This window comes from Giraffa tippelskirchi, chromosome 10 (genome assembly GCF_054371585.1).
Source record: "Giraffa tippelskirchi isolate mGirTip1 chromosome 10, T2T-mGirTip1v1.2.pri, whole genome shotgun sequence".
NCBI lineage: Eukaryota > Metazoa > Chordata > Mammalia > Artiodactyla > Giraffidae > Giraffa > Giraffa tippelskirchi.
The window spans coordinates 21170413-21189690 of NC_137284.1; the positions used below are offsets into that span (position 1 = coordinate 21170413).

The window sequence follows — 19278 nt, forward strand, 5'->3', positions numbered from 1 at the left end:
CAGGGAAAACATTTGAGAAATTTCAACATTCTTTCATGATTAAAAAATGACATGAGATGCATTGTTAAGGGGGATAAGGAAACTTTTGGGGGTGATGGAATTGACCATGATGGTCCTTATTGTAACTATATTCTTTTGAAAGTCCTTAAACTGTATTCTTAAAATGAGAGTGCGTTATTTTATATAAATTATGCCACCATAAAACTGATTAAAAAAATAATATTACAAGAAGAACCAGTCTGAATATCTTATATCCCCTGCCCCTGAAACACTTTCCATAAATAAAACAGATTTCGCTTTGCATTGAACAAGAACCTAGTAATTTTTAACTTACTACAGAAGTTTGAATAAATGTGGATTGTATAAAATGGAATACAACTCAGCAATAAAAGGACAGGCTGTTGATAAAACAACTAGGATGGACTTAAGAGCATCATGCTTAGGGGGAAAGGCCAATATCAGAAGTTATATGTTGTATAGTTTCTTTTGTTGTCTTAACAACCCAGCTGTAGAGATGAAGAACAAGTAAGTTAATGGTTATCAGAAGACAGAGATGAAGGTGGGAGGGGATAGGTGTGACTATAAAGGGGTAGTGTGAGGGAGTTCCTTTATGTTAGTAAATGAGTTCTGTGTATGACTGTGGTGATAGCTACATGAATCTATAAAAGTGATCAAATCACATAGGTCAGACAGAAACATGTGCTGCATATAAAATTGGTCAAAGCTAAATAGAGTCTATAGTTTTGCTTTTATACTACAGTTGCTGTGGTAGGAAGCTGGGTGGATTGCAAGTAAATCTATCCATTATTTTTGAAATTTTGTGGGACTCTACAATAATTTCTAAATAAAAAATTAGATTTCTTCTCACAGCATGTGTGTGTGTGTGTATGTGTGTGTGTGAGTCGCTCAGTCATGTCTGACTCTTTGTGACCCCGTGGATTGTAGCCCACCAGGCTCTTCTGCCCATGGGATTCTCCAGGCAAGGATACTGGAGTGGGTTGCCATTTCCTTCTCCATGGTCTCACAAGCGTAACTGTAAGCTAATACATACATGGGAATTTTTGTCATACTTCTTTATAATGAGGCTTATTTACAGGGATTTTTCTCATAGATTTAATTTTAATCTATTAAAAGCAAACACATATTGAGTCAGAATATCTTAAAGTAAATTTCCATGGGATTATTCTTATAGTAAATAGTGCTTTATTAACAATAACCTCTGAAATCAATTAAAAAATCCTTTGGTTTATGTCTATAAAATTTTCATAAGCTGATTATTTAAAGAGACTCAATTATTGTAAGTGAAAGTGGCTCAGTCGTGTCCACTCATTGTGGCTCCATAGACTATACAGTCCATGGAATTCTGAAGGCCAGAATGCTGGAGTGGGTAGCCCTTCCCTTCTCCAGGAGATCTTCCCAACCCAGGGATCGAACTCAGGTCTCCCACACTGCAGGTGGATTCTTTACCAGCTGAGCCACCAGGGAGTTTGTAAAGGGCTATAGTAAATAATCTTTCCTTAAATGTTTGCATATCTTTATGAACTAGAATTCTTTTTTTAAAAAATTAGTTTATTTATCTATTTTTTAACTTTACAATATTGTATTTGTTTTGCCATACATTGACATGAATCCACCATGGGTGTACATGTTTTCCCCTTCCAGAACCCCCCTCCCACCTCCCTCCCCATCCCATCCCTCTGGGTCATACCAGTGCACCAGCCCCGAGCGCCCCGTATCATGCATTGAACTTGGACTGGCGATTCGTTTCACATATGATTATTTATATGCTTCAATGCCATTCTCCCATATCATCCTGCCCTCGCCCTCTCCCATAGAGTCCGTAATACTGTTCTATTTATCTGTGTCTCTTTTGATGTCTTGCATACAGGGTTATCTTTACCGATTAACTAAATACCTTATATATGTGTTAGTATACTGTGTTGGTGTTTTTCTTTCTGGCTTACTTCACTCTGTATAATAGGCTCCAGTTTCATCCACCTCATTAGAACTGATTTGAATGTATTGAACTAGAATTCTTAAAACTAATGTTACCTAGAATTATAATTAGTGAATTTTCAATAACATAAATTATTTGCATCTTTGTAAGGGAGGGCAGAGAATCATTTCTTTTATGCTCTGGGGAATGTATAATCCATCATGGGAAATTAACATTTACTGTCACAGTTAGGGTGTAAACATACACACTGATTTCTTCCGTGCAGAGTTTATCATGATGGGAAGGTCCTTGGGGGCACCTGTACCTGGATTTCTAATCAGGTTCAAAAGAATTATAAACCTTAAGCAAATGCTATGTGCTCTATGACATGGTGGTTCAGATGTCTGCCTCTGGTTTCCTTTCAAAATCTCTTGGTAAATTTATAGCTACAAGTTTGATCTAAGTCATAGACTGACTCTTGGAACATTGAGACTGTGAGATTTATGCTATGATTTTTTGCCTGTGAAAGAAGAAGATTCTGTGGGTACATCTGCTTGGCTTTAATATCCCCTAGGCCAGTTCTTCTTCCAAGACAGTGGAGGTGAAACACGCATAAAGGGTCAGCACTGAGTTCTGTCAATGGATAGAGAGTGAGTTAACCAAGTTTCTGTATTTTGCTAAATTCCTCTGTTACCAAAAATGGGAAAGTATTTATATCGAATAACCCAAAAGTCCAAAGTCAGGAGCTCTGACTCTACTGCCTGTATTGTTCTCAGCATACCCTCTGTGTTGACTTATCTTCATTCTGGTAGCAAGAGAATTATAGCAATTCCAAGTGACAAATCCAGAACATAGCAATATCAGAAGACATTTGTTTTTTTTCCTAAAAATTTTTTTATTGAGATGTACTGTACACAAAGAATCAGACACGACTTGGTGACTGAACAACAACAGTTATACACATAGGAAAGTTGACATAATAAGTTGACATTTTTGGTCTTAGTCTTGATGAGGACCTTAGAGATTCATTAAAACGTGTTTTCTATGAAAATGTTAAGAACTCTTATTTAGGTGATGCAGGAAGCAAAAACACTCCCTCTTAAGTTTATATTACATGAAGTTACCATTACAATAAAGTTTATGGCAAGGTATTAAGCTAGAGTTAAAGGTCATTCTTTCATCTTTAATACAACCAGTATAAGTACAGGCAGAGAATGAGTGTAGAGATACTCAGCTTATTCTTACACTGCAAAACTAACTCATTACCTTCCTTTCTCCTATCTACATAATGGTCAAAGTAGCCTGATTTAGTTATAACAAAATGTGTCAAACAGTTATCCTTTTCACTGAGATATAACAAGGTATCTTTTGCTAATAAGTATACAGCTTGAAATGTTTTCACAAACTTAACAACTAACTTAATCAGCACTAAAAGTAATTATTTTCTCATTCTTGCCATCCTACAAAACCTAGGAAAGCACATCCAAATTCCTTTATTCATTCTCTGTGCAACTAGGATAGAACAGAAGAGGGCAGTGTGTGGAAACCCTGAAATGTATGGTTAAGTATAAAATTTCAGATATCAAGGTTCACCTCAGTATCTGTTACCAGTTATTGACTTCCTGGATTCTTAAAGTATCTGAAACTTTAGAGACTATGAGAGACTTCCTGGTTGCAGAATATCTGTATGGTCTCTCCCCTGTAGGAATTCCTTCTTGAAGGAACCTGGAGTATGTAGTAGGGTGATGGAAACATGAGTAGAAAGTAGGAAGTGGTAAATCAGATGAATATGGGGAGAAGTGGGGATACCTTCCCACTGCTGAAGCCTATCAGCAAGTAAGCTCATTCCTCAGCTACTGTATCCCTCTATTTTCTAGTGAAGATAGAGCAGTTGTTTGTCACATGTAGCTCATTCAAAAGACAGTGATTTAAGTGTTGAGCAGTGTGTACATTCAAGACACTATAAGGCAAAGAAGTGTTTACATGGTTTCTACCAGACTGAGATTCTTTCCCATAAATAAAGCTCATATAAAAGCGAGTTTGTGAAGGACAGAGCTGTGTTCCCTACTAATGAAATTTCCTTCTGTTCTCACAGATTTCTGAAGTTGAGAATGCTGGCTAGAAATGACTCCTTAGTGACTGGATTTATTCTTGCTGGATTAACAGACCGTCCAGAGTTCCAGCAACCCCTCTTTCACATGTTTCTAGTGATCTATGTTGTCACCATGGTGGGCAACCTGGGCTTGATGATTCTTATTGGTCTAAATTCTCACCTCCACACCCCTATGTACTATTTCCTCTTCAATCTGTCCTTCACTGATCTCTGTTACTCTTCTGTTTTCACCCCCAAGATGCTGATGAACTTTGTGTTCAGGGAGAATACCATCTCTTATGTGGGGTGCATGACTCAGCTGTTTTTCTTTCTCTTTTTTGTCATCTCTGAGTGCTATATGTTGACCTCAATGGCCTATGATCGCTATGTGGCCATCTGTAACCCCTTGCTGTATAAGGTGTCCATGTCCCATCAGGTCTGTTTGGTGCTCTCTTTGGCTGCATATGTGATGGGGTTTGCTGGAGCGTCTGCCCACACAGGGTGTATGCTTAGACTAACCTTCTGCCATGTTAATGTCATCAACCATTACTTGTGTGACATCCTCCCACTCCTCCAACTCTCTTGTACCAGCACCTATGTCATTGAAGTGGTAGTTCTCATTGTCGTGGGTATTAACATCACAGTACCCAGTTTCACCATCCTGATTTCTTACGTTTTCATCCTCACTAGCATTCTTCATATCAAATCCACTCAAGGAAGATCAAAAGCCTTCAGTACCTGTAGCTCCCACATGATTGCTCTTTCTCTTTTTTTTGGTTCAGCGACATTCATGTACCTTAAATATTCTTCTCCTGGATCTATGGAGCAGGGAAAAATTTCTTCTGTCTTCTATACTAATGTGGTGCCCATGCTCAATCCGTTGATTTACAGTTTGAGGAACAAGGATGTCAAAGTTGCACTGAGGAGATCCGTATTTAAAATCCAGAGGAGAAACATGTTCTAATTGGTAACAACAATAATGTAAAGACATTCAATTTTGTACTTAATTTTTATTATCTATCATGATGATATTTGTTCAAAATTGCATTACTTCTACGGATTATGTTATGTGTGGTATAATAGACTTGTCTTATCATTTCTCTTGTAGCTGTTCTTGTCTCATTTTTCCTACATATCCCTTGTACCTTGTAGCAGTTTAAGTAAACCACTAATGGCATCTTTATAAAAGGAAAATATGAATTGGTTTTTTTCATACTACCTTTGCCTTTTGGGCTATTCCAAATTGAATAAGTGTGGTGTTTCTTAAATATATAAAGATAGAATTAGAGTTTGCTGATCTAGACACCAAAGTGCCAAACACTACAGAATAATTCTGTTATGAAACAATATTGTTACTGGTATAGTCAGAAGGCCTTCCTCAGTAATCAGTGCAAAGAAATAGAGGAAAACAATAGAATGGGAAAGACTAGCGATCTCTTCAAGAAAATTAGAGATACCAAGGAAACATTTCATACAAAGATGGGCTCAATAAAGAACAGAAATGGATGGACCTAACATTAAGAAGTGGTGGCAAGAATACACAGAAGAACTATGCAAAAAAGATCTGCATGACCCAGATAACCACAATTGTATGATCACTCTCCTAGAACCAGACATCATGGAATGAGAAGTCAAATGGGCCTTAGGAAGCATCGGTACAAACAAAGCTAGTGGAGGTGATGGAATTTCAGTTGAGCTATTTCAAATCCTAAAAGATGATGCTATTAAAAGTGCTGCACTTAATATGCCAGCAAATTTGGAAAAGTCAGCAGTGGCCACAGGACTGGAAAAGGTCAGTTTTCATTCCAATCCCAAAGAAAGGCAATGCCAAAGAATGTTTAAACTACCACACAGTTGCACTCATCTCACATGCTAGTAAAGTAATGCTCAAAATTCTCCAAGCTGGGCTTCAACAGTACGTGAACTGAGAACTCCCAGATATTCAAGCTATATTTTGAAAAGGCAGAGGAACAAGAGATCAAATTGCCAATATCCGTTGGATCACAGAAAAAGTAAGAGAGTTCCGGAAAAACATTTACTTCTGCTTCGTTGACAACTCCAAAACTATTGACTATGTGGATCACAACAAACAGTGGAAAATTCTTCAAGAGATGGGAATACCAGACCATCTGACCTGCCTCCTGAGAAATCTGTCTGCAGGTCAAGAAGCAATAGTTAGAACCTGACATGGAACAATGGACTGGTTCCAAATTGGGAAAGGAGTACGTCAAGGCTGTATATTGTCACCCTGCTTATTTAACTTCTATGCAGAGTACATCATGCAAAATACCAGGCTGCATGAAGCACAAGCTGGAATCAAAATTGCTGGGAGAAATACCAATAACCTCAGATACGTAATTGACACCACCCTTTTGACAGCAAAGAGGAACTAAAGAGCCTCTTGATGAAAGTGAAAAAGGTGAGTGAAAAAGCTGGCTTAAAACTAAACATTCAAAAAAATAAGATCATGGCTTTGGGTTCCGTCACTTCTTGACAAATAGATGGGGAAACAATGGAAACAGTGACAGACTTTATTTTCTTGGGGTCCCAAATCACTGCAGATGGTGACTGAAGCCATGCTTAAAAGATGTTTGCTCCTTTTAAGAAAAGCTATGACCAACCTAGACAGTATATTAAATAGCAGAGACATTACTTTGCTGACAAAGGTCCATCTAGTAAAAGCTATGGTTTTTCCCGTAGTCACGTGTAGATGTGAGAGTTGGAGTATAAAGAAATCTCAGCGCCAAAGAATTTTTGTTTCTGAACTGTGGTGTTGGAGAAGACCCTTGAGAGTCTCTTGGACTGTAAGCAATTCAAACCAGTGAATCCTAAAGGAAATCAGTCCTGAATATTCATTGGAAGGACTGATGCTGAAGCAGAAACTCCAATACTTTGGCCACCTGATGTGAAGGACTGACTCATTAGAAAAGACCCTGATGCTGGGCAAGATTGAAGGCGGGAGGAGAAGGGGATGACAGAGGATGACATGAGATGGTTGGATGACATCACCGACTTGATGGACATGAGTTTGAGCAAGACCCGGGAGTTGGTAATCGACAGGGAAGCCTGGCATGTTGCAGTGCATGGGGTCACAAAGAGTTGGACACGACTGAGTGGCTGAACTGAACTGATAGTCAGAGGGGTTTAAAGAAATGTCTTCATTGCAAATTGTAAACAGCTTAAGGTAGAAACAGATCCACCTGATGTTGTCATTTTGTTCTATTTTTTGTAACACTTTTCCTTTGATCTTGCTTTTCTTGTTCTCTTTGAAAATGACAAAAATCTGTTTCACCTGCCACCTGCTTCTGAGAACGTCTATCAGGCAAATGCATTTAGTACTCAAGAGAATACGTATAATTCTACCATTTATTGCCAAACATAGCATTAAGAGAGGATGATTAGAGGAATAATACATATGTATCTCAGGATCCCAATAAGTATGATGGGCAGTTTGTTACCAAACTGTATTTATTTGTATTTATTACTATCTACTTGACACAAAATATTTTGCAAAAATCATATGGTTTTACTGTAAATTTCATCATCACATTAGGAAAATACTACACATAGTGTTAGGAGAAACATTTTAGCCATGTTTCACTTATCCACTGAAGTATCATCAAAGGTGTGTATTAATACAATAAACTATATCACCATTTTCTGAAATTACTTAAATGTTGTTCCACCAATGAGATAATAAATACATTTACCTAGATGTTTCTCCCTATAGTTTTCCCATTCATATATTTAGAGTATCATATGAGTGGTAGGTCACAGAATTCTTGTTAATCAGATTATCTTGTTTGGATAGCAATAATAAATTTAATGTTATAAATAATAATAGAATATAATAATTACAATAATAAGAAATCAGAAAGAACTTTGGGGTATAATTTCTTTTGGGGAGTGAAATGTGGCAGCCATGGATAGGTGCTGCTAACCCCTTTTCAGTAGAACCATTTGTGGGGAGCATCATTGTCTGTAACTGATATTCCCTTGGATCCAACATAGTGTTTAGGTAGAGTCCACGTTTACTCTAAGATGTCCTCAACCATTGACTTAGCATGGTGGGTCATAACGGAGCTGGCCATTATCTTTGTAACATAGATCTCTTCTGATAGACAGTCTTTGCTTAGGGACTTCTTATCATACTATTTGAGATTTTTTTTGAACCACACTGTAATCTGAGGTTTTTCTACCAAATTCTTCCTTCTCTCTCTCCTTTCGTAGGTGTCACACTTTCATCCTGGTCTGAAAACTTTTTCACTGACACCCACTCCTTCCCATTTTATCTTTCACAGGCACTTACCACAGTAAATGTCTTGGAAGTCTAATCATTTCTTAGCATCTGTTTCTTGGAGAACTCAAAATAACATAACACTAACTGATTTTAAAACTTAGTTTTAGGATATGGTAATCAAAACAGATTGGTTTTGTTATAAATATAGACAAATAAATCCATGGGACACAACAGAATATTTAGAAACAGATCCTAACTTACATAGTTTATTAATTTTTAACCAAGCAACTACGTTAATCTGGAGGTAAAGACAAATCTAAGCAATTGATGCTGAAAATGCTAATTAATCATGAGGAAAAGTACTCTTTGATTTCTACCTCACATCATACACAAAATTAATTTTAAATGGATCTAAACTATATACATAAAACTGTCATTTGAAGCTTCTAGAAGAAAACATAGAAAATATGTTAATGTAGGCACAGATTTCTTAGACCTATTCTGGAAAACACTAAACCTAAAAGAAAAAAAAATGAGTTTCGTTTAAATTAGAGCATCTATGTATCAAAAAATATTTACAGGCAGGCCACAGATTAGAAGAATATTTACAATACATATATGTGATAAAGGTATTATAACTAGGATATGTAACAATTTAAATTTATCTCAGTGATAAAAAGACCATATCATATATTCTCAAGAGATTTGAAAGACATATCCCAAAGGAACGTGTAAATGGCAATAAGCCCATGGAAATGTGCTTAACTTGGTGCACCCCTTAGATATGGTAGATAGCTGTTCAACAGCCCCTTACCAGCGGTACTATGCTCCCTCACATCATTGTCCAGACTTTTGCCCCTTGAGTGGCTCAAGCACTTGTCAGGTCTTCTTCAGGGTCTCCCTCCATGTTAGACCTTGCAACCTCTTGGTGGGGTCTCTATTTCAGAGGTCCAGGCACCAACTGTGGGGCATCTTCAAACCCTCCATTAATCCAAGCACCAATCCTGTAGAGCTTCTCCTCTGAGATTCTAGAATTTGGTAATGCTTCTTAGTCTTTCTTTTTGTTCCATCAGTCCTGGAAGTAGTATCTATTTTTTAATAGGATATTAGTCTTTATATTTTTCTCTGCTGCTTATACTCTGTGTATATAAATCCAATTTTCTTTTTAAAAAATGTCCTCTGTAGGAAGTGTGTAGTATGCTATTTTCTTTGACTGGAATTTGAAACAGGGAACACATTTTATGTGGACTGACTTGACCCTCTCACAAAACATATCCAGTCTAACCTTGATGACAGTGATTAATCAGGAACAGTTATTTGGCTATAGTCTTTTTTGCCAAAATTGTTTAAACAGGCTTTTCTCTTTGTAGTTACTGAATTGGTAAAATTAAATCTAGGTATTCTGGTAGTCCTGTTTTCACTGCATGGGAGAATTTAGCTGAGGTTGTAGTAGAACCAAGCAAACAGAACATGGGGGGAGAGACACATGAGTAGTTGGCCCCATCCAGCCAAATAAAAGGCCATGTATATTTGTGGCTTACCAGTTTCACACACTTTTGGGGAGTATGTTGGTTTATCTAGGCAAAATATAGTTGCAGGCATGACACATGGCTTGCAGTCTGAATGTAATATCCAAGTGCCCAGAACACGCTGCTGGAAGTATGAGTCAGCAAATGCCTGGCCCAGTCTGTGAATCAGCAGGCTTGTTTTGTAGGATGACTTTATATTCTATAGACCAACCTGTCCAAAATGATCATTTTAAAATATTAAAACCACAATTCATATAAAACTAAAATGCTTAAGGCTTTAAATGTAGTGTTTTAGAAATAATTATAACTATGGAATTTGATGTAAAAGTTATTTCAATATATTAAGCTACCTTTAGGATATTTGGAAGTATTATGTCTGTAAATTGATGAATTTCTTGAAGATACAATAATGTCATATATGGTTTTATTGTCATTCTGTATATGCTTCATGCATACTATTTTTGGGGGGGGAAAATGTTTGTTTTATTCATGTGGAATCCCTAGATGAACAGAGCCTAAAGTATATGCTAGACAGATGCTCTCAGAAGGGTAAGAATAGTGTGTCTGATGTGATGGTATATACCATACTCTGGTCAGCGACAAGCATGGTCAGCCAAGTGAGGCATTCTCTGCTCTATTTCAACAGCTCAACCAAAGAGGTACTCTACAACAGTCATATACAAAGGGGACAGTGCCTATTTTGGTCAAGAGTTCCACAGAGCTGCTGGAGGTGTTTGTTTCAGGTTCTCAGACTTCTGGTGCTCAGCTTATGGTGGTGGGAGGCTGGGCAAGGAATCCTGATGCTTGGGATTCCATCTCCAAGTAGGTGCCCCAGTCTCTGTCTCCCCATGTCAGATACTTCCATCTGTCTCCAGCCAATTTATCCTTTTAATGGCATGTAAACTAGACGGTCTGCGCAGAAGCGAGGCGAGAGGAGCTAGGCAGGGCCGGGGGCCAGGGGCGGCGGCCGAGAGGAGCTAGGCCGGGCTGGGGGCCGGGGGCAGAGCTAGGCCGGGCTGGGGGCCAGGGGCCGGGGGCGGTGGCCGAGAGGAGCTAGGCCGGGCTGAGGGCCAGGGGTGGTGGCCAAGAGGAGCTAGGCCGGGCTGGGGGCCAGGGGCAGAGCTAGGCTGGGCCGGGGGCTGGGGGCCGGGGGCCGGGGGCAGCGGCCGAGAGGAGCTAGGCCAGGCCGGGGGCCAGGGGCGGTGGTGGAGAAGAGCTAGGCCGGGCTGGGGGCCAGGGGCAGCGGCTGAGAGGAGCTAGCCTGCGCTCGAGGCTGGTGGTGGCGGCCGAGAGGAGTTACCTCAGGCCCAAGGAGCAGCGGCTGCATGGGCATAGGAGGGCCGAGAGGAGTTACTCCACATTCAAGGTCAGGAGGGGCTGTCGTGAGTAGATACCCCTTGTCCAAGGTAAGGAGCAACGGCTGCACTTTGCTGGAGCAGCCGTGAAGAAATACCCCACGTCCAAGGTAAGAGAAACCCAAGTAAGACGGTAGGTGTTGCGAGAGGGCATCAGAAGGCAGACACACTGAAACTAAAATCACAGAAAACTAGCTAATCTGATCACACGGACCACAGCCTTGTCTATCTCAATGAAACTAAGCCATGCCGTGTGGGGCCACCCAAGACGGATGGGTCATGGTGGAGAGGTCTGACAGAATGTGGTCCACTGGAGAAGGGCATGGCAAATCACTTCAGCATTCTTGCCTTGAGAACCCCATGAACAGTATGAAAAGGCAAAAAGATAGGACACTGAAAGATGAACTCCCCAGGTTAGTAAGTGCCCAATATGCTCCTGGAGATCAGTGGAGAAATAACTCCAGAAAGAATGATGGGATGGAGCCAAAGCAAAAACAATACCCAGCTGTGGATGTGACTGGTGATAGAAGCAAAGTCCGATGGTGTAAAGAGTAATATTGCATAGGAACCTGGAATGTTAGGTCCATGAATCAAGGCAAATTGGAAGTGGTCAGACAGGAGATGGCAAGAGTGAACGTCGACATTCTAGGAATCAGTGAACTAAGATGGAATGGAATGGGTGAATTTAACTCAGATGACCATTATATCAACTACTGTGGGCAAGAATCCCTTAGAAGAAATGGAGTAGCCATCATGGTCAACAAAAGAGTCCGAAAGGCAGTACTTGGATGCAATCTCAAAAACGACAGAATGATCTCTGTTCGTTTCCAAGGCAAATCATACAATATCACAGTAATCCAAGTCTGTGCCCTGACCAGTAACGCCGAAGAAGCTGAAGTTGAACAGTTCTATGAAGACCTACAAGACCTTCTAGAACTAACACCCAAAAAAGATATCCTTTTCATTATAGGGGACTGGAATGCAAAAGTAGGAAGTCAGGAAACACCTGGTGTAACAGGCAAATTTGGCCTTGGAGTACAGAATGAAGCAGGGCAAAGGCTAATGAGTTTTGCCAAGAGAATGCACTGGTCATAGCAAACACCCTCTTCCAACAACACAAGAGAAGCATCTACACGTGGACATCACCAGATGGTCAACACCGAAATCAGATTGATTATATTCTTTGCCGCCAAAGATGGAGAAGCTCTATACAGTCAGCAAAAACAAGACTGGGAGCAGACTGTGGCTCAGATCATGAACTCCTTATTGCCTAATTCAGAATTAAATTGAAGAAAGTAGGGAAAACCACCAGGCCATTCAGGTATGACCTAGATCAAATCCCTTATGAGTATACAGTAGAAGTGACAAATAGATTTAAGGGACTAGATCTGATAGACAGAGTGCCTGATGAACTATGGACAGAGGTTCGTGACATTGTACAGGAGACAAGGATCAAGACAATCCCCATGGAAAAGAAATGCAAAAAGCAAAATGGCTGCCTGAGGAGGCCTTACAGATAGCTGGGAAGAGAAGAGAAGCGAAAAGCAAAGGAGAAAGGGAAAGATACTCCCATCTGAATGCAGAGTTCCAAAGAATAGCAAGGAGAGATAAGAAAGCCTTCCTCAGTGATCAGTGCAAAGAAATAGAGGAAAACAACAGAGTGGGAAAGACTAGCGATCTCTTCAAGAAAATTAGAGATACCAAGGGAACATTTCATGCAAAGATAGGCTCGATAAAGGACAGAAATGGTATGGACCTAACAGAAGCAGAAGATATTAAGAAGAGGTGGCAAGAATACACAGAAGAACTGTACAAAAAAGACCTTCATGACCCAGACAATCACGATGGTTTGATCACTCACCTAGAGCCAGACATCTTGGAATGTGAAGTCAAGTGGGCCTTAGAAAGCATCACTATGAACAAAGCTAGTGGAGGTGATGGATTTCCAGTTGAGCTATTTCAAATCCTCAAAGGTGATGCTGTGAAAGTGCTGCACTCGGTATGCCAGCAAATTTGGAAAACTCAGCAGTGGCCACAGGACTGGAAAAGGTTAGTTTTCATTCCAATCCCAAAGAAAGGCAATGCCAAAGAATGCTCAAACTACCGCCCAATTGCACTCATCTCACATGCTAGTAAAGTAATGCTCAAAATTCTCCAAGCCAGGCTTCAGCAATACGTGAACCGTGAACTTCCAGATGTTCAAGCTGGTTTTAGAAAAGGCAGAGGAACGAGAGATCAAATTGCCAATATCCGCTAGATCATCAAAAAAGCGAGAGAGTTCCAGAAAAACATCTATTTCTGCTTTATTGACTATGCCAAAGCCTTTGTGTGGATCACAATAAACTGTGGAAAATTCTGAAAGAGATGGGAATACCAGACCATCTGACCTGTCTCTTGAGAAACCTGTATGCAGGTCAGGAAGCAACAGTTAGAACTGGACATGGAACAACAGACTCGTTCCAAACAGGAAAAGGAGTATGTCAAGGCTGTATATTGTCACCCTGCTTATTTAACTTATATGCAGAGTACATCATGAGAAACGCTGTGCTGGAAGAAACACAAGCTGAAATCAAGTTTGCCGGGAGACATATCAATAATCTCAGATATACAGATGACACCACCCTTATGGCAGAAAGTGAAGAAGAACTAAAGAGCCTCTTGATGAAAGAGGAGAGTGAAAAAATTGGCTTAAAGCTCAACGTTCAGAAAACTAAGATCATGGCATCTGGTCCCATCACTTCATGGGAAATAGATGGGGAAACAGTGGAAACAGTATCAGACTTTTATTTTTTTGGGCTCCAAAATCACTGCTGATGGTGATTGCAGCCATGAAATTAAAAGACGCTTACTCCTTGGAAGGGAGGTTATGGCCAACCTAGATAGCATATTTAAAAGCAGAGACATTACTTTGCCAACAAAAGTCCATCTAGTCAAGGCTATGGTTTTTCCAGTGGTCATGTATGGATGTGAGAGTTGGACGGTGAAGAAAGCTGAGCGCCGAAGCATTGATGCTTTTGAACTGTGGTGTTGGAGAAGAATCTTGAGAGTCCCTCTGACTGCAAGAAGATCCAATCAATCCATCCTAAAAGAGATCAATCCTGGGTGTTCATTGGAAGGACTGATGTTGAAGCTGAAACTCCAATACTTTGGCCACCTCATGCGAAGGGTTGACTCATTGGAAAAGACCCTAATGCTGGGTAGGAATGGGGGCAGGAGGAGAAGCGGACAACAGAGGATGAGATGATTGGATGGCATCACTGACTGGACGGACATGGGTTTGGGTAAACTCCGGGCATTGGTGATGGACAGGGAGGCCTGGCGTACTGCAGTTCATGGGGTCGCAAAGAGTCGGACACGACTGAGCGACTGAACTGAACTGAAACTAGATGCAGCATGATTGCTCTAAGAATGCATAGCCTTCTGAAAATTAGACTTGTTATTTTGAAATATTGGAAACGAAAAAATGATATTAGTTCTAAATTTGTTGAACATTAAATTTGTAAGTAAAAAGAAAATAACTCACGTTATTTAAATATGATTTTGATGGCAAAGTTTTCAATGGTGGTAAGAATGATTTAAACTCTGTCTCTTACACATATAAAGTTTCTCATTGATAGTTATAAAAGAAATTGAAAATTATTGATGAATAATTGCAAATAACTATTTCAAGTACAATGCCTGATACAAAAAAAATTATATTCTGAAAGTAAGTACAAACTTTTATTTAGAATTATGAATATATTTTATTTGGGTTTCTTATTTAATAAAAAATGATACATTTCATTTAAGAGATGTTTTTGGTTTTTTGATTAATTCATGTTACTATAGCATATAAGGAATATACCAACTTTTCTGATTTTACCATCAAATATTACCCTAAATAGTTCCTAAAACATGCATTTGTAATTAATAAATAATACAAAATTTATGTGATCAAAAGCCAATCATAAAATAGAATTTTTTTTTCAGTATTTTTAGCTGTTTTTGAGTAGGTGGTAGATCCAATAACCTAGCCAACGATGCCAGAAATGACAATTGTTAAATAGCTTATTTAGTCAACTTTTTTCTCAGATTAGGTGGTCAGGGGGTATTCACTGTATACTTTAGGTGAATGTCTTCAGCTGTTATGTCTTCAAGTATTTTTCTCCCACTCCTCCTCCTTGTGGTCTGAAACTCCAATCACATACATACGAGGTTGCTTGATGTCTTAGGGCTCATTGATGGTGTGTTCATATTTTTGTTGTTCTTTTTTCTCTCTGGATTTCAGTTTGGGTAGTTTCTATTGCTCTTCTTTAAGTTTACCCATCAGCTCATCATTTCTTCTGATGTAGTGTTAACTCCATTCAACACATTTATTTTTACACACATTTCTTATTTTGGAATTGTTTTAAATTTACAGAAAAATTGTTAATGTAGTACAGAGTCTGGTTCCTCTTGCTATCTTACATCAGGCTTCCCTGATGGCTTAGCAGTGTGACACATTCATCAGTTAATGAACCAGTTGCTGCTGCTAAGTCACTTCAGTCGTGTCCGACTCTGTGCGACCCCACAGATGGCAGCCCACCAGGCTCTGCCGTCCCTAGGATTCTCCAGGCAAGAATACTGGAGTGGGTTGCCATTTCCTTCTCCAGTGCATGAAAGGGAAAAGTGAAAGTGAAGTCGCTCAGTCGTGTCTGACTCCTAGCGACCCCATGGACTGTAGCCTACCAGGCTCCTCCGTCCATGGGATTTTCCAGGCAAGAGTACTGGAGTGGGGTGCCATTGGCTTCTCCAATGAACCAGTAGTGATACATTATTATTAAAGTCCACACCTTATCCCGATTTTCTTAGTTTTTACCTAATGTTCTTTTTCCATCCTAAGATCCCATTCAGAATACTGCAATGCATTGATTAATTATGTCTCCTTGGGTTCCTCTTGGCTGTCACGTTTTCTCAGACCTCCCATATTTTGGATGAGTTTGACAGTTTTGAAGAGTATTAGGTATTTTGTAGAATGGGCTTCCCTGGTGGCTCAGCAGTAAAAGAACCTACCTGCAATGCAGGAGACACGGGCAGGAGATGCAAGTTCCATCTCTAGGTCAGGAAGATCCCTTGGAGGAAGAGATGGCAACCCACTGCAGTATTCTTGCCTGGAAAATCCCATGGACAGAGAAGCCTGGTGAGCTACAGTCCACGGGGTCACTAAAGAGTCAAGACAAGACTGAGCGACTAAATAACAATAGCAACATTTTGTAGAATATCCCTCAATTGGGATTTCTAGTATTTTTCTCACAATTATTTTGGGATTATGTATTTTTTTGGATTTGGCACATTTTTCCATTTCATACATTGTATTTTTCAGATCAAGGAAATTAGTTTTTTTTTTCATATCTTTGTGTCTTTCCTTAACAGAAAAATTTTTCCTTGAATGTATAGCATATATTAATAACAGCTCTTTTTTCTTGTCTATTAACTTTAAAATGTGTTATTTTTAGCATGTTTCTACAGGTTGAGGTTTTTCCTCATTGGATTGAGTTTCCTGCTTTTTGCACGCTTGGTTTTAAGCTAGTTTTCAGTTAGATTTCCTGTTAAACATGAAGGTTGCCAGATTTTTAAACTAAAATTATTTGTAAATTTTTTTTTAAAAGAGACAAGCTTGACTGTCACTCTTGGTGATAGAAATGCGAACAAACTATGACAATTGGCAGAGCTCATGGAGCACAAGCTTAAATGGGAAGAAATTAATGTCCCATTTGATTCTGATTATTTCTTTTTCCAGGGTTTCTTTCTTTATGTCAACTTCATTGAATTTCCTCGGGTTTGGGACATTGATTCAATATAAGTCGGAATATCCTTTATGGAAACACCCAAGCCAAATCCTGTGTAAGACTACTGACCCATCTGGTACAGCCGTGTCTCTAAGGGTGGTGTGGAAAAGTGTAGAAGAGTCTACCTCATACTGATATTAGAGATTAGAGATGTATTACTGAAACACAGACTAGTCTTCCATAATAATTACTAAGTGGTCTACTGAACAATATATTGTTTAAAATATTAAGCTCTATAAGTTTTTACACAAATTTTACTTATTATGTTTTACAAAAACATTTCAAATTGTAATTTATGAGGCCTAATTTACATATAATGAAATATAAAAATATGAGATATACAGATTAATGACTTTTTGCCCAAGTGTAAAGTTATTTAATCACCACCCAGAAAAAGATACAGAACTTTTCCATGACCCCAGAAATTTCCCTTATGTCACTTTCTAATCAATAGCCAACTCCCATGCACCAGTTGAGGTAACAATTGCTCTAATTTCTGTCACTTCAGAGTAATTTTTCCTGTTCTTAAAAATCTTATAAATAAAACCATACTGTTTATACTCTTTTTGAGTCTTCTGTCTTTGTTCAACATAATGACTTTTGTATTTCAAGCACACTGGCACATGTGATAAGGCATTTTTTTTCTGAGAAATATCTCATTAAATGTATTTTCTACAATTTCATTATCTATTATATTCTCTTCTTGATGGAAATTTGACTATTAAAGTAAAACCTCAGTAAACATTCTTACAAGTATTGTTTTTTACATGCACTAAATTTTCTGGATGTATAACAGCGGTGGAATGTCTGAATCAGATGCTACCTATGTGTGCAACTTTATTAGAAAATACCAGTTTGCTTTCTAAAGTAACTATCCGATTTTTCTCTTCCAACAGCAGTGTATGAAAGCTCCAGGAGTGCCACATCCAAATGTATACTTGGTGTAGACAGTCTTACTAATTTTAACCATTCTGGTGTATATACAGTGGTATCTCATTATAATTTTGATTTGATTTTCCTTAGGATAAAGGATGCTGAGGTACATTTTTTGAAACATGTTAATATTTGAGCCTGTATCTTGGAATGATAACCTTAAACAGTTTTTAAATACATACTGGAAAAAAAGAAATACAACTGCCTGTGTTCTCAGATGATATGCTTATCTCTGTAGACAATCTCTCAAAATTGACAACAAGAACTACCAAACAAACAAATGAACAAAAAGTGGCTCAGTGGTAAAGAATCCGCCTGCAATGCAGGCGATGCGGGTTTGCTCCCTGGGTGGGAAGATCCTCTGGAGAAGGAAATGGCAACCCTCTCCAGTACTCTTGCCTGGGAAATCCCATGAACAGAGGAGCCTGGTGGGGTACTGTGCATGGGGTTATAAAAGAATTGGACACGACTTATCGACTAAGCAACAACAATGCAGCAACTAAGACCTGGAGCAACCAAATAAATAAAATCAAGAAATGAAAAAAGGAACGATTCTAAAGTTTATATAGAAAGGCAAAAGACCCAGAATATCAAATACAGTACTGAAGGGGAACAAAGTTACAGGAGAGAGACTGTCCAACTTTAAGATTCTATATGTGTGTGCATGTTAATTCAGTTCAGCTGTGTCAGACTCTTTGCGACCCTATGGACCAAAGACCACCAAGCTCCTCTGTCCATGGAATTTTCCAGGCAAGAATACTGGAGTGGGTTGCCATGCCATCCTACAGGGCATCTTCCCCACCCAGGGAGTGAACATGCATCTGTTATGTCTCTTGCATTGGCAGTTGGGTTCTTTACCACAAGCGCCACCTGGCAAGCCCAAAACTCCCTATAAAACTATAGACAACAAGTCAGTGTGGTGTTGAAGGAAAAGACAGTGGATTAAAAGAGAAAATCTGGAAGTAGACCTACACGATATAGTCAATTGATCTTTGACAAAAGAGCAAAAGCAATCAATGGAGAAATGATAGTCTTCGTAACAATTGGTGCTAGAAAGACCAGATGTCCCTATGCAAAAACATGAATTTAGACCAGACTTTACACCTTTTTAAAAAAAATCAGAATCTAGAACCCCACCTCAGATCTGCTGAATTAGATTCTGCCTTCCCATTTCCTTTCTGGCACTTGTAGATTTAATTTTCTTTTTATTACATAGTCACATTTAAAAATATATTAGCCAATGATTCTGGATATTTGCAGCAGCTTAGCTCAGTGTGACATAATACTTCAAATTAAAATCCTATGTAGTTAAAAAAGATTTACATTTTAGGCACCTTTATGATAGTATACTATGAAACTTAATTTACTGCTGATTTGTTAAGTTGA

General features: G+C 39.0%; 2 protein-coding genes across 3 annotated transcripts in view; both read left to right on the top strand.

The window, feature by feature from the left end:
* The window catches only part of LOC145523899 (olfactory receptor 8D2-like), a 147202-nt gene that overhangs the window by 5693 nt on the left and 122231 nt on the right, over positions 1 to 19278 (top strand). The gene's annotated exons all lie outside the window — the stretch shown is intronic.
* Positions 4042 to 4992, top strand: LOC145523906 (olfactory receptor 8B3). Its single transcript, XM_081535169.1, has one exon. The coding sequence runs from the start codon at positions 4048 to 4050 to the stop codon at positions 4990 to 4992; it is 945 nt and encodes a 314-aa protein (XP_081391295.1). The 5' UTR covers positions 4042 to 4047.

Coding starts and splice junctions, on each gene's coding strand:
- LOC145523906 (XM_081535169.1), top strand. CDS start 4,048: ATGCTGGCTAGAAATGACTCCTTAGTGACTGGATTTATTCTTGCTGGA.